The sequence below is a fragment of the Wyeomyia smithii genome, chromosome 2 (assembly GCF_029784165.1).
Source record: "Wyeomyia smithii strain HCP4-BCI-WySm-NY-G18 chromosome 2, ASM2978416v1, whole genome shotgun sequence".
NCBI classification, from domain to species: Eukaryota; Metazoa; Arthropoda; class Insecta; order Diptera; family Culicidae; genus Wyeomyia; species Wyeomyia smithii.
In genome coordinates this window covers 177443983-177459441 of record NC_073695.1, presented here as the reverse complement: position 1 = coordinate 177459441, position 15459 = coordinate 177443983, and the positions used below count along the sequence as shown (strand labels likewise).

At 37.1% G+C, this 15459-nt stretch overlaps 1 protein-coding gene across 2 annotated transcripts; it reads right to left on the bottom strand.

Annotated features, from left to right (window-relative positions):
- Nucleotides 1–353: 353 nt before the first annotated feature.
- LOC129720996 (phenoloxidase-activating factor 2-like) lies at nucleotides 354–2490 on the bottom strand. Of its 2 annotated transcripts, none has more exons than XM_055673008.1 (3): nucleotides 2342–2490; nucleotides 1685–1924; nucleotides 354–1430 (listed from the first exon to the last, which is right to left on the bottom strand). In XM_055673008.1, the coding sequence occupies exons 2-3, from the start codon at nucleotides 1889–1891 to the stop codon at nucleotides 384–386; spliced, it is 1254 nt and encodes a 417-aa protein (XP_055528983.1). In that variant the 5' UTR covers nucleotides 1892–1924; nucleotides 2342–2490; the 3' UTR covers nucleotides 354–383. The 2 variants fall into 2 exon arrangements, with proteins under 2 accessions (XP_055528983.1, XP_055528984.1); XM_055673009.1 differs by lacking the exon at nucleotides 2342–2490 and adding an exon at nucleotides 1992–2203.
- Nucleotides 2491–15459: the final 12969 nt, after the last annotated feature.

Here is a 15459-nt window from a genome sequence, read left to right as displayed (position 1 = left end):
CAATTCAGTCGTATAAGAGAGGTTACAACTGAGTTTGAAAAAAATACTACGGCTAATAAAAAGTTGCTAAGTTTCGTGAGAATAGATGTATTTTCGTGAAAGTGACCCATAATTGTGGAGGAACTGAATAATACAATTTATTATAGCCAATTGAATGGTTTAATAACTTTTGGTTGTTTTTTTGTTCTATGCTTCCTTTCACTGAAAGCTGAGCTTGAGAAATTATTAATCTCTGGCAATTCCGAAAGTATTAAAAATAAACATTTTTTAAGCTACAGTCTAAAGTGAGGGGAACTCTAATGTCTCATGAACGAACGAAGAGAAACCTTGAGATATTAAAATCGTCAACATAATATTATTTCGACTCTTGAGTTGTTTTATTTTTATGCATAAGTGTAATGCTTGCTTTCAACATGGCGTTGGGTCAATTGCTGATCAATCCAATCTCTAAACATGGCAACGTTTACGTAGACTCCAGGAATTCCTTGTTCACCACAACCAATGCCCCAGGCAACGATACCGGCTTGATAGTAGTTTGCTGGAACGCCAGGGATTGGGCAAACCAGTGGAGAACCTCCATCACCGCGGCACGTGTCTTCGCCCACTTTGCCTCCTGCACAGATGAAGCTTGGATGCAAGCGGAAACGATTTCCCAATCGAGTGGTTCGCATAGCACTTTCGCACTGATTATGCGGCACAAACGGTAACTGAACTTTTTTCAGAATTACTTGATATTTACCTTCTTTGCCGAATATGTTCTTACCCCATCCCGAAGCAAAGCAAGTGCTTTTATCAAAATTGAAGTTCTTGGGAGGAAGGCATACAGGTTGGATGTTCTCAGCTAAATCGAATGGTTGTTCGAGAATTAAAAGAGCAACATCATTGGCTAGTGAACCCTTCAGGAACTGGCTATGTGTAATAACCTCTCGTACCCGACGATCCTGATGCGGGTACAACTCGTTCTTTGTCTGTGTATCCCATTCTCCACCACGCACCAGAAGCGATTCTTTTGGTTTGTTCATGACACAGTGGGCTGCCGTCAGGACAACATTTGGAGCAATTAACGAACCACCACATTCATACACGTTCAGGGTAGATTCCATGACTTTATCCTCTCGCAATACCGCCAACATCCATGGAAACTCTCCGTACTCAGATTCACCGTTTTTGTTACCGGTTATTCTGAATCCTAAACCATCGGCGTTGCGTGCACCACAAGTGAACTTGTTTGCGGGACGAGGGGGCTCGGTAGCTGTTGGTGGGGGTACATCCAGTACTCCATTCTTTTCACAGCATGTATCCAGGTAGTTAGGACATTCATTCTCGACTGTGGTGTCTTCACCCACGCGAATGTCAATGATACCAGTTCCGTCAGTAATAATCTGGTTATCTTGACACAGGTAATACGGAACGCATTCTCCGCTGCATGTCTGGAAAGATGAATAAAAAACGATTGTTGTAAAATATATGGAAAGAAAAAACTAATTTGTCATATTTTAACATTGCGTTATTTTTTACTGGTTACTGGATACATAGCGTGAATAAATTAGTCTGCTAATCAATAAGCTACACAACCAGTAACAGCTTTATATCAACGTGTGAGTAATATTGAAAATACTCAACTTCGTTTAAACAAACTGCTATCTCTTGTGTCTTCTCGAAAAGGCATAAACCTAATACTCACATATACGGGTGGTGGCGTTGGTGCCGGTGGTGCTACTGGGGCCGTTGAAACAGGCAAAACGGGAGGACTATTAGTTACAGCCGTGGTACCTTGATTATTTTCGGCATTAAACACGGACTCAAATAGGGCGTCTAAATCATCCTGAGCTCGAGAAGAAATCGCCAACACTATTACCAGACTGACCACCGAAAGAAATTTGTGCAGCATGGTTGCGAGCAATCAATCGTCAGCCTCTTAACCCTAGAAATAAAATGAACAAATAACAGGGATTGGTATACAATTCTTATCTAAGCTAGCTCATAATCACCAAAGAAAAAGTAGAATTATAAACAACAATGACCCTAAATCGCGTTTGAAAGGTCATCAAACGCATAAAACACGAACGAAGGACAAAATTTATGTCTTGCTTCGAAATTTATTAGGCGTAATGATTAAAACTTCTATGCGAAATTAAAAGTTATTGAAAGAAAAGTACACTCAGTGATACATTTCAACTCAATCGTTAACATCAACGGAAAAACTGAAACAAGCATAAAGGCAGTAGAGTAAAGAAGCTTTAATGTATCTATTTTCACAGAAAAACCCCTTTCGAACCAGTTTGACCACTCGTGTTGTTCCTGCGGTTGCTCAAATCACTACATTACTGCAAAAACTTACTTATTAACTTGTTTTCGTCTGAGCAATCGGACACTGCAACTCTTCAGGAACAAAAGCGTGCACGTTTCGCTGTTCGTGGTTCACGGGCGACTGAAACAATATGTCAGAAACCAGAAATCATTTAAGCCCGAGAGAGAACCTGTTGTTCGCCGGGTTTCGGTGCTTCCCAGGTTCACACAGACACAGACAGCGGTAGTTACTAGAAATACGATCGGTCAAGCTATAGCCGATGTGCGTGATCTTGACACTGGAGGTAGTAAATCCCAGCTTCAATCTATAAGCAACAGATTCAGTCAGCCGTGCAGCTTCCTAGCTGTATGTGTGAGGAAACCGGTATCAATCTATCATCTTCACTAGTGGAATACCCCGCGAGATTGATAATTCCGCTTGAGACGGAGGATTAAACTCTCCCGCTGTTACTGCTTTCGTAGGAAGCTGCAACCGGACAATAATAAATGATAACAATAAACATTTTCACGATTTCGAAAAAAAAATCTATAACAAGTTTGCCGAATTAAGAAATAGTATACGAATTATGTGTGAAAGCGATTGTGAAAGTCACTTTGTGGTACATATCATAGATTCACTTTACTCCCAATCATACCGTGTTGAATCAGACTATTTATTTTCGAAGAAAAACAAAATACCAACGAAAATCTTTAATATAATTAATAAGTATTAGAATGTCGTTACTAAAACTCGTGATCATTGAACGGTGAAGGAGGAATTTGCTGAACGATATTCGAAGTGTGTGCAGTACTTTTACAAAGTAGCAAATGCAACTCTCAGTGATGCTGCATTAGGATATTTATTAAAAAGCTAAAGAAGTGGAGCTAATAGGTAATTTATAATTGCTATTGTGGATCAGGAAGCTAGCATGCATATACATAGCATCAATACCTGTTACTATACACCACAGAGAAGAGAAACTGTTACGTTTACTTTTATTCTCCTTGCTCTTCTGTGTTTGTTTTCGAAGTTGCATATATCTACATTAGGGTGGGGAAAAATAATCGATTTTCCAGAACCAAGTTTTTTTGGTTCTATTTGGGGTCCCATACAACTCTGAACTTACTAGAAGTCGATTGGTTTTGTCTCCGCTTGGCGCATTGCATTTCAAATTTGTATGAAAATTTATATGGGAAAACCTACTTTACCTTTCTAGAGAGCTCAATAATGCTCTAATAATGCACTACATTATGTTAAAGTATAGTATTTTAGATGCCTAACAACTTTGCAAAAGACACTGAAGAGCTAGAATGTCCCTAAGAAGAGCCATAGCTGCTCAAAGTTGAGTATGTCGATTGAAATGCAGAAAATCTTGTTTTATATGAAGTCATGAAACCTATGGTTTGAGCCATTTTGAGCTCTTTAGAATGGAAAATGCAAAAAAGTTGGTTTTTCCATACAAAACTCCATATGAATTTGAAATGCAATGCGCCAAGCGGAGACAAAACCAATCGACTTCCAATAAATTCAGGATTGTTTGGGACCCCAAATAGAACAAAAAAAACTTGGTTCCTAATCTACATATATTAATGAAAATCTGCATCCTTCGATTCGATTGAAATTTTACTCTACCTACGCTTCTGACATGTAGTTCTCCCAGGGATTGAAAATACCAATTTACATTCTTTGCTTTGAAGAATGCGGGACTAATGGCGTCACGACTCGGCACATGGTTTGAACAACGGTGTGTTCGAGTATTGGTTAAGAGACGGCTTAATCAGTGGCGCCCATTTTAATCAATCCGTCAAACTCTTGAATCATGATCAATATCGACTATTTCAATGTCGGAAACAAAAACTCTGTTTATCAAGCTGTCTCACGAATATATAAAGTACCGTTAATCACAGAGAAATCCACTCAGATTGTAGCTATTCAGGCGCCATTTCCTTCCGCAAAAACAGGTGCTTAAGCTGCTTCCCACATAGATCATAATACTTGAAATGGGATTATTTGGCTGTCATAAATGTTTCACAGAATTTAAACAGGCATCACATTCGTTTGGGTTGTTTAGCTATAGGTACCAGCAGTTTATATTCATATCATCTGCAAGGGCAGCGTTTTCTGAGTAATACGTGGTTTTTAAAAGTTTTATATTGTTGTCCTTCGGTTTTGAAGTAGAATACTTCTCTCAGGAAGTTCGGCTACATAGGGATGTGAAATGAAAATCTAAAACCGAAAAAAGTAAAAAATATGTCCAATTTCAAATGCTAATAAATCGGTTAGTATTCGATGGATTTCTTTCGTTCTTGCAGCAATAGATTGGAAAATCTTCTAAGATTCTTCCCAAAAGAAGATAATTGTACTTTTATTATTCACACTATTGTACTATTGAAAATAGTCAAGCCTTGTCAAAACGAAAAATTCGACCTCTGATTGGTCGTTATGTGATTGCTTCCCAAGCACGGTAGACAGAAGAATATACCTTGCAATTGAAAACATGCTATTTGGCCTATATAAGAGCCAGTTTCAGCCGAAGCCGCTCATAATAGTTCTAGACAGCGACAACAGCAGTCGTCCTTCCTTAGCAGCAGCACTAGCCCTGTGGTAGGTCACCACGTCTCAGGAGCAGCGCGGTTTTTCTCAGCGTGTGTCGCCAGACTGCCATTATTCCCCCCGTGTTGGGGCAGCATGAAGATTGCCATCAGGAAATCCAATTTTGAACATCAAAATGCCTTTTTCAAGGCAAATAAACAAGTCATCGAAAGTTAATAATTTTTGACAACGCAAGCAAGCATTCTGTGTTGGATCCTAGCAATTTAAATCTGACGCACCCGTATAATTAACTTAATGTGTAATAGCTTCCACAGTGCATGTTGTCCGTGTATCTTAAGTCCTCCACTGTAAGGGCAGCGCAAAGGCTGCGATCAGCATAACCGATTTTGAACCGCAAAATGCCTTTTTTAGGGCAAATAAACAAGTAATTGAAGGTTAATAATTTTCTGGCATCAACACAAGCAGACATTCTGTGCGGGATGCAATCAAATTCTGGTGTAGTTATCTAATTTTTACTTTATTGAGTTAACCCCCTACTGTTGGGGCAGCGCAAAGGCTGCGATCAGCATAATGGTACAACGGTACAACTGAAAAGAAAGGCGTGGCCTATTTCGTTGCACCCTTCGGTTATAAAAGAGTGTTTCTGGAAAAACTAGCTACATTCATCAGTCGGATGGTGAGCTGGATGGACCGTCCACAACGTTGACAGCAGTAGCAGCAGATATCAGCACTCAGCAGTAACAGAGGATAGCAGCGGGTTGCGGGTTGGCTGCCTTCAAATTAAACAAATCACTTGCCCTGTGGTTGGTCACCACGTCTCAGGCCTCTGCCAGGCTGAACGCCAACGCGAGCGATCGGGCGAGATTTTTGCCGTACATCAGCCGGCACTTCCTTCAATGGAAAAGTTGGATCATTTGTTCAGAAGAATATTACTGTCGGTAATATTACAGAGATGCGATTGCATTATATCCGATATGGAATTTAACAATTGTTCTTTTGAGGACAAATAAAACACTTAAGTTGAAGAGTTAATAGCTTTGGGTACCAGTATGGTAACAGCTTCAGCGGTAGGTGCAGCCGGTACTTCCATGAGGCCGATGTTATAAGGAAGTAAATGGAAGCGGCACGGCGAAACAGTTCGGGTGTGCTTAGACGCGCGTCTTTTTTCGTTGTTGATATTATTCCCCACATGAAACGACGCGCTTTCGTACGATAGCGGCGATATTAGCGGTAGATGCATTTTCCAACACTTACTCCAGTAAATCCGTGTCTAATTTTCAATGTGAAAACACCTTTCTATTGTGTTGGCCGTGCGCGTTAGGGCTCTGCCAGGCTAAACGCGAAAAGCGGCGCGAACCGATTCGCCCAGCCGTACGTTAATGTAAAGCCGTAAGTAGAGCTGTACATTAACCTACGGCCGGGTGAATAGAATAGAATCCCTAACTATGATGCGGTTCCTGAATGCGAAACCACTATTTTCCTGCTATCGGAGCATCCTTGCCAGTTGAGGGTTTCGGCCTTCCTCCGGTGAAGCTCCGCCTTATTTGGGCAACTACACAAGCATACTGGATTTTGGCAATAAAAACTTCTGCTGGCTGTCTGATTTTCAGTGTAAAAACAGCCTTTAACGTTGTTATCAGAGTGCCTGACTACGATTTGGTAATATTGTTTGAATTGAATGTTTACACAATTTTACAATTTTCCTCTTTCTCCCATTCAATAAAACAGGTAATACGATGCCTTCGTCATACGCAAGTTCACCATAACTCCCGCTATCGGCGTAACACAGAGTTGCAATCAGCGTCATATCCGATTTTAAATTCAACAACAAACTGTCCTTTTTAGGACAACCAAACAAATGAATTGAAGATTTAATATTTTCTCGTTCTGAGCTTTAACCAAAAGTTAATTATCTTAATTTGAATTCACATGTACATATACCCTGACTGTTTAAACTTGTTTGCGCCGCAAAGAGTTTGTACTTTTCCTGTTCAGTGAGGTCGTGTTTATATGTGCAAACTGAAATTGAGTAGTACTTCAACTTCATTTGCACAGAATTTTCAATACTGCCAATGAGCGGTCAACATTTATTTACTAGGAAACATGACTGACACGCAAGCAGCCGGGTTATCTCTCTTGTAAAAGTATTCTACTTCAACCTTGCGTTCGTGGCTTTGCACACAACCCTTCTGTGATTTTTTTAATCCCGAATTAAAACCGATCGAAATCCATTGAATGACAGTTTCCCCACTGTCATTCAATAAATGCTGAGCTACTTTTATTTTTTATTAAACCCTGGAAAGATAGTCCGTCGATTTGACTCCTCACTTTCTGTAATATTGCAATATTTTTTCTTTTTTTCTTTCTTAGACAATAAAGAAACATTAAAACGTGATGAACATGATGATTTTTATTAATGAGCTGAAAGATTGTAATTTTCTGAGCTAAACGTGATTTTCAAAAAAAGTTTATCATTGTTTTTCGCTTTTCAAATGAATAATAAATAAATTTATCTACCGTACATGAGCGAACTGTCATTTAAGACATTTCGAGAATTTTTTTCACTCAAAAATCGAAGGATAATGATAAATATTTTAAAAAATCACGTTTTGCTCAGAAAACGCATCATTTTCAAATGCTACATGAAAACTGGTATAGCTTTTAAGGACTCAGTTCTTTAAATAATTAAAAGCCCAATATTTAAAAGTCGGGAGTCATTTTGACGCACATCGAAATATGTTTATCTTTAAAAGGTTATAAAGTCGTAGGATAACGATATAAAATTTAAAAAAATCACTTTTCGAGTTTTCCTATTTTCTGAACTAGATTGTTTGTTCATTTAGAATCAAAACTGCTAGAAATCTGCTCGAAACCGCCTGAATTTCCTTATCCCAACGGCTCTTAAAGTGAATAAAAGCGATTTTCATTTTGCATTCAAAAATCGAAACACAACGATATAATTTTTCGAATTCAATATTTCAGAAAAAAATTCTCTTCGTAAGCTGCTCTGCTTTGTTGTTCGCGGACTGCGGAACCATTTCGCCTAAAAAATTAGCAAGAAAAAAAAATAGTGTTTCGGTTAGTTTATAGAGGAATAGGATTATGGGAAGCAAAGAGAGGATAATTTAAGGAATGAAATAAAGACGAATTTAAGCTATCTACCTGAAAGCATACCATCATGATGCCGTTCAGTTCACTATTAAACACGAACGGCGAAATCAAAACAAACCAGCAATGAACTGAAGATAGCCGATGATCGATCAATATTTAGCTCACTTTCAATCTATCCGTCTTGCTCGAAATGAACCCAGTCGATAAATGTCGAGGGGAAAATTAAAAGGAGATGACGGCTGATAACGCATACACCACTTAGAACAATGCAAATTGATGGTTGTAGAGTACACTAAAGTCACTTTTTACGCGGGGGATACGTGCCGCGTAAAAAAAACCGCGTAAATTCCGGAATCCGCGTAAAAAAAACCGCGTAAATTCCGGAATCCGCGTAAAAAAAACCGCGTAAATTCCGGAATCTGCATAAAAAAAAACCGCGTAAATTCCGGAATCCGCGTAAAAAAGCCGCGTAAAAAGGAACCCGCGTAAAAAAAAACCGCGTGAAAAGCGACCTTAGTGTATTCCCTGATTTCAGCTCTGAAACAGTAGTACACTCGAATTACATAGACTTACTGGTGTTGAACCATTAGAAGCTATGTCAAATAAAATTATTAACAATTTTCGACAAAAATCTTTGCTATCCTCTATTGCTACGATAAGCTCTCTTTATAGCCAATAAGTTAGCATTTAAGTTAGTTGTAAGTTTACTTTCCTTTCTTGACAAGTAGGTTTAAATCCCTACGAATGATAAGTCCTAATTGCGAAAGCAAACAAATCTTAACAATTAAAATTACAAATTACTAACAGTGTTGAGAAGTCCCCATTTGTGATTGGACACACATACTCATTACTTACAAATATTTATCATAAATACTTAAGCTACTAACAAATCCCCTATTAACAGCTCTGAAACAGTTTCCGCTTTAAAAAATTTGAATGCGTATGAAAAAAAAAAACCGGCGCTATATGTATAAACGGTTGGAAAGCGTCGTCAGGTTTTGAAAAACAAAAATCTTAAGATAGCGAATGCAGAAGCATAGTCAATCAGTTGAAATTGTTGAAAGTCTGTTGAACAGTAGTAAGAAAAGTGTTTTTAAAATAAAGATCGATAGTAAGGTGTTAAGTGAATAAATATCAAATTTAAACATTTAAAGGCAGTGTAGGAAGGTTTTGGTGTTGCTGCTGGAGTTAAGCGTCGTCGCTTCGATCCCGGCGAGTCAAGCTTAATACCGATAGTGTGTGCACATACTGCGACAAAAAAAAAAACGATGCAGCAGAAGATTCGCAAATTGTACAAAATTGTAAATAGCATAAATAGTAGCCTTGGGAATTAGAAATTATAGAAATTAGAATTTAGAACTATCGATATATTATTTTTTCTTTGCTTAACCCCTGTGTTCATATTTTCGGAGTGGTTCCAAGGAATCGGTTAAATTTAGACGTACCGCATCCCTGTGATTCAAAGGGAGAGTCTTAATCTCGTAACCTTATGTCTTCTAGCTGAAAATAAAAATCAGAAATTCGTATATAGCATAACAACCCAATTCGTTTTCTATAGACTTGAAAACTTCTACCAATAGCAAAAATCGTTAAAAATCTGTCCACGTGGTATGTGGATGGCCCCTTATCGAGATCTGCGAGAAATTTTTTTTTTTTTTTCAAACTGTATTTATTTGAGATAAAAAAGATATACAATAGGGTGTCCCAAAAAAAATCGATGTTGAAAAAGTGAAGGTGCTCTGACCTTAATTGAAAGAAAATGTTATTTAAAGCATTTTTGTAGAATATTTCGTCTTTCTGAAAAATTGTTCTCAGGTTGCCCAAACGTGATTTATGGAAAAAATAATTGATGGAAAACTATGCATTTTCACAAAAATGCCAGTAAAGCTCAATATCTTCATTGCACAGTGTTTTATTTTGCCGTTTTTGTACGATTAATTGAATAGTGATGCAAATAATGATTATAACCATAAGGTATGTTCGGAGAAGTTTCAGGGTATTCAAAAATACATCTTTCAATGTAGATAGATGGGGGATCAATCCACCAATGAGTGAGATAAAAAAATTACTTTTTAATCAGAATAAGATACATGCTAAGTGTCTTCGACAAAGTTTTAGATTATTTCAAAACAAGAAACTTTAGCGAAGACATTATGTTTCTATCTCTTACATATTACGAGCAACATTAAGTTTTCTATTAGAGGGCACTAAAAATCACAATTTTCGTTTTACCTTTATTGCCGATTTTTCCAAATTTTCGAACCTTCTACTAAGTTATCAGCCATCCGAAAATGAATTTGTTTTCTTAACATAGATTTTTTATCTCCCAAAATAAAACAGTAATTTAACATATTTGTTGAAATGCATAGTTTGTGATGTGATGGATCACATATAAAAATGCCAATATCTCAGCCCCCCGATAAGATATCAAGGACCTTTTCTCATGTAAACTTTTGTGTCATAAATGCCGCTTTGCAACGAAGATTTCAGTTGTTGAACAAAAAACTTTTTTATGTGTTTTGAAGGGTTTTATCTCAAAATTATGGGAAAAATTAATTTTTCTGTGATGTTTAGTGGGCTTTGAGAGTCAAATAACTAATTGCAATGTTGAACTGAACCATGCAAAATATTCAAAAACAATTCCACAAAAACCAAACCTGAAAACAATTTCTTAGAAAGTCGAAATGTTCTACAAAAATGCTATAAATAACATTTTCTTTCAATTTATGGCTGAGCACCTTCACTTTTTCAACATCGATTATTTTTGGGACACCCTGATATACACCCTCCACAAGCAGATTATCCCGAAGTTCGTTTTATGTCATCACAAAACCCGGGACTTGATCAATTTCAGCTATTTTCCGGGAACCTGAAGTCACTATTTTGAATTTCAAAATGGCGTCTGGAGTTGAGTTCCAGTCTCTGAGCGTTATCCAGATTCTGGAAATACTCATTTTCGTTGGAATTCGGCTAATTTTGGTTCTCATCCGGAAACAGGAAGTCACCATTTTTTATTTTAAAATTGCTTCTGTGGTCGTCTTCAGATTTCTGGACATCGCTCTGATTTCGAAACTATTTATATGAGAAAGTTTTTGGTCAATTTCAGCTGTTTTCCGGAAACCGGAACTCACCATCTTGAATTTCAAAACGGCGTCTAAAGTTGATTTCCGGTCTCTAAGCATTATTCTGGTTCTGGCAATACCCATATGCGATGGTATTCGGGCATTTTGGTTCTTTTCCAGATACCGGAAGTCGCCGTTTTGGAATCCAAAAAAGCGTCTGGAGTCGTTTTACGGTCTCTAGGCATCATCTCGGTTCTAAAAATACCCATATTGGATGGAATTCGATGTTGTATTATTTGAGTGTTTCTATGGCCACTTGAATCCCCGGTGGAATATGTTCCGGAAGGACCATTTTCAGGGTATATCACCATAGCACTCAATAATAAAAATGGCCTGTGGAAGTAATGCTTTGAACTTCGAACCAATAATTGTACGATTTTGTTCAAATATTCATAAAATTCCTCATTTTCGGAAAATATCTAAAAAACGGATGTCCAGCAATGACGAAATTCAATGACGGTACACCGCTAACCCGTACTAACACGCAGAGAATCCATCCCCAGGATACCTATAACTCGGTGACGGAATCGTGAAAGCAATCGCAAACACGATCCGGAGGATTCCCACTCACGATTCTTATTTCAAGAATCCTAGAGCCATATACAGGGCATTCCTGAGGATTCTTTTTCAGGAATCCTTTTCAAGGACGCTCAGGAATCCAATGAGAGGAATCCTAGAGAATCTATGCGAATCGTATGTGTTCGTCCGGGAACACTGGTTGTATATAATAGAAAGGCCTTTTCACCAAGATGGAATAACTGTGTAAAGTTTCAGCGAAATCGGAATTCTTTGTCAACCTTGTGGTCGTGGTTTTGCACACAACTTTTTCGTTATAGGGTGATTGATCGTGGTTCGCACTATGCAAAAACTGATCCTGGTTCGTGTTATTAACTAAATCATCAATAGACCATTTAATAGTCAAAGATTTCCAATTAAATCAATTGTTGAAGCTGCTGCTATTTTGAAGCAATTCAAACCTTTGATTTTTTTTTAAAGGAAACTACTTCAACTAGCCCTGATAGCTGAGCTAATGAAAGACGTAAATTCGGCTGCAAATGTCTTAACCGAAGCAGTCAGTTTAAACTTTTCTATGGTGTTTTAGCTCGTGATGTGAAACCTCGAATTAATTTTAAAAAGTCGATCCATCTATATTTTACAAGAATTGAAGCTTTTTTTATAGAAAAAAGTCTCCGATTGTTTTTTTTTTTTCAATAATACAATATTAGCTTTTTGATCCTGGTTCGCGCTGCTAATGTTCGTGGTTCAGTTTTACGGAATCACCGAATCCTAACAGTCTCTCCAAATCACCGCTAGAGTTTCAGTCAACAGCTCTGGACAAAAAATCACGATAAATCGAAACAAACAGACGGACACAGGAATTTGATAAAAAAAAACAATAATTTAACTGACAAAGCAAATTAGTATTGCTTTTCTGGGCATTAAAACAAATAAGACCCTCTGATAATAAAACTGGCCAGAGAAACGCTCCATGAAACTTCTCCAGGAAATTATAAGGGGTGATATTTGGCAGGAGAAACAAAACTATGTATAGTAGAGCAGTAAGTGTGAAAAAGAAAGAATAAAATCATACAACACAACAGCTTGGACCATTTTACGAGACGTTTCTGCACTCAATTCATGAATGAAATTTTGACAGAAAGCTCGGAACCGCTGACATAACGCACGTAAAAGCAGCATCAATATCAGCAGGATCCGTGACACCTGTCAGTTCGTAAAATGGTCTATGAATTAAATAATAATAAGCAAGCCACTTCTCAATAGCGGTATTGCTTATAATAGAAGTACGAGTAAAGCAGACATCCGGGCATATCTCATGATAACTCAACGATTCTGGGCGCAGTGAGGAAGTCCGTAATAAATTTCTGTTTAAAAAAAATATCTGAATTCATACTTTTCGAAATAGCCCGAATACTAATTATGTACAAGTTTCTTCCACACTTCTAAGTAGATATATGTTGCGAATATAACTGTATTTGACTCTTGCGTTTTTTTTTACTTGTATTCCGCCAATTTCCAACGCTGCACTTCTATTTTTTATTAGGACGAAGCAAGATCATAAATGACGCGAACCACGATCAACATGGCACGAACCAGGATCAAATTTACTGGACTATTCTTTATTATACTATATTATACTGGACTATTCTATATATTTCAATTCAATCTAAATTTTAGTGCATTGCAATTTTAGAAAAATATTTCATTCATCGCTAGGCACACTGGCCGGAAAAGGCAATTCGACGAACTTAATTCTTTTGTGCTTCTGCTTTAAAAACTGAATTTGATCACGGTTCCTTTCATCAGCATGAGTCATCAAAAAGACCAGTTTTGAGAATATTTGATGTATAATTACCTATTTTAAAATATGTCACATGAATTGGAATAATGAACTTTCATTATCATATAAATAAAAAACCTTTTTCGATACGGTCCGAAATAAAATATGACTCTGGAAAATACATAAAAATATCATACATTGAAGCCAAGAGAGAAGAAAAAGTAAATTTTTGTTGCACTGTGTAATTCATCTATGAAAACCGGAAATATTACATTTATGAAGTCTACTTTGATACGGAATAAGTTTAAGGGCATTAGAAGACCGTAATTCATCAATACCAATCGTTTGGAAATGAGTTTGAGGTTTTGATCATGATTTGCTCTAAAATGGACCACTGTGCGTTAAGTTGAAGAAACACCTAGTGAATCAAGTAAATAAGTTACCTGTCAGCCTGAATTCGGAATTGTATAAAATGATTGACGTTGTTTTGAATAATGTTTGACATCAGATCGAGAAGAGTTAAAAAGGTCCAATGTAGGGGAATTGGGGCAAAATTGACTTGTTGCTGACATTTAACGTGGATCAGACACCTGCTAATCGATTTCTGAGACTTTTTTACTCAATATAAGACATTATTTGACTACCACTTTCAGATATTGGCGCGTTACCATTAATGCTTATACATACTGGATATTATTTCGTTTAGTGATATATACTAAAACCATGCCAAAATCGTTTTCGTAGAATCACAGTTTTGAGCTCAGTTTTAGTCCTATTTAAGATCTATTTTTTTTTCAATGTTGACTGATTTAGCTCCATCAACTGGATTTAGTCTCCTTAAACCACATTGTTTGTAATTTGAAATCGGATTAACTGTTCCGGAGATTTGACCGAGATAGTGCCAAAATATTTACATAATATACCTACAACCGCCCAAAAATGGTTAAAACTCATCATACGACCACTCAGATGATTCGGAATTATAAAGTTAGATTAATTGTAACCACATTATTTGTCTAGGTAGTGACTGACCAGTCCTGGACATGTCCCGGTGTTCAGTTTATTTTTAAGTAAACCGAATTCCGTCATGCGCCCCTTCTTTTCCTGGATTCCCGTAGAGGGCTAGTTCGCTAACATTAACCTAATCAGTTACTTGAAGTGTAATGCTGTAGGAGTGCATTCAAGCAGGTTTTTATCTGATACTTCAAGCATTAAACGTTAAACGTACGTCGAAATAAAAGCTCTAAGCCCATTTATTCTTCAGTATAATTTTTTATCAAAACGTTAATTTGGCACGGCAGATTGTCCAGTAAAATATTAATATTTACTAAGATGAATTACATAATTTAAATAACATAAGTGAGATTTGAAGTAAAATAAAGGAAAATTATTATCTGAAACAATTTCACACTTAAACGTTGTGTTCTCCACGTTGTTATATTCGAAACAGCCGTTTGTTGAGCAAGTGTTCCATAGCTGCTATGATTGAATGAAGCGCATTAACGCGAATAACTTGTGTACAAACATGTGTAAAAAAAATGGAAACTATTGGATAGTGCGTTCTCATGGGCAACTATAGTTTCAAGGCATTTTTAACCCAAAATATGTTTCTAAGACATGAATTTAACACAATGCGCAAACCACTAGTTGTTTGGAAGTTTCTGAAATCAATAGAAATATGGCTTGGACATATGTGAACAGTTTCTCTGAAGACGTCACTCATGTACATGCATCCTGTCAAGCTACAGGATGGTCCCAAGATATGTAAGGCATATAGTGATTATACCAAAAAAAAACGATGTTTGCCCATTCCAAATGCTGTGAAAAAATCAAAACTCACCGGAATACACTCAAGTTTTGGATTGTTGTCCCGAAAGGACAAAGGAAGCCTAGAAAAATTTAACTTGACGGATTGGCTCACGCAATTAAATCAGTAGTAGCTTCTATAGGAAAATGACATTGGGTAAACGAAGTGTTCCAGATACCATGGAACGGGGTGAAATTGATCAATTTTTATAACGTTTTCCAATTAACTAGCTTCATGTTTTCCCGAAATAGCATATATTTAAAACAAGTACTGGTAT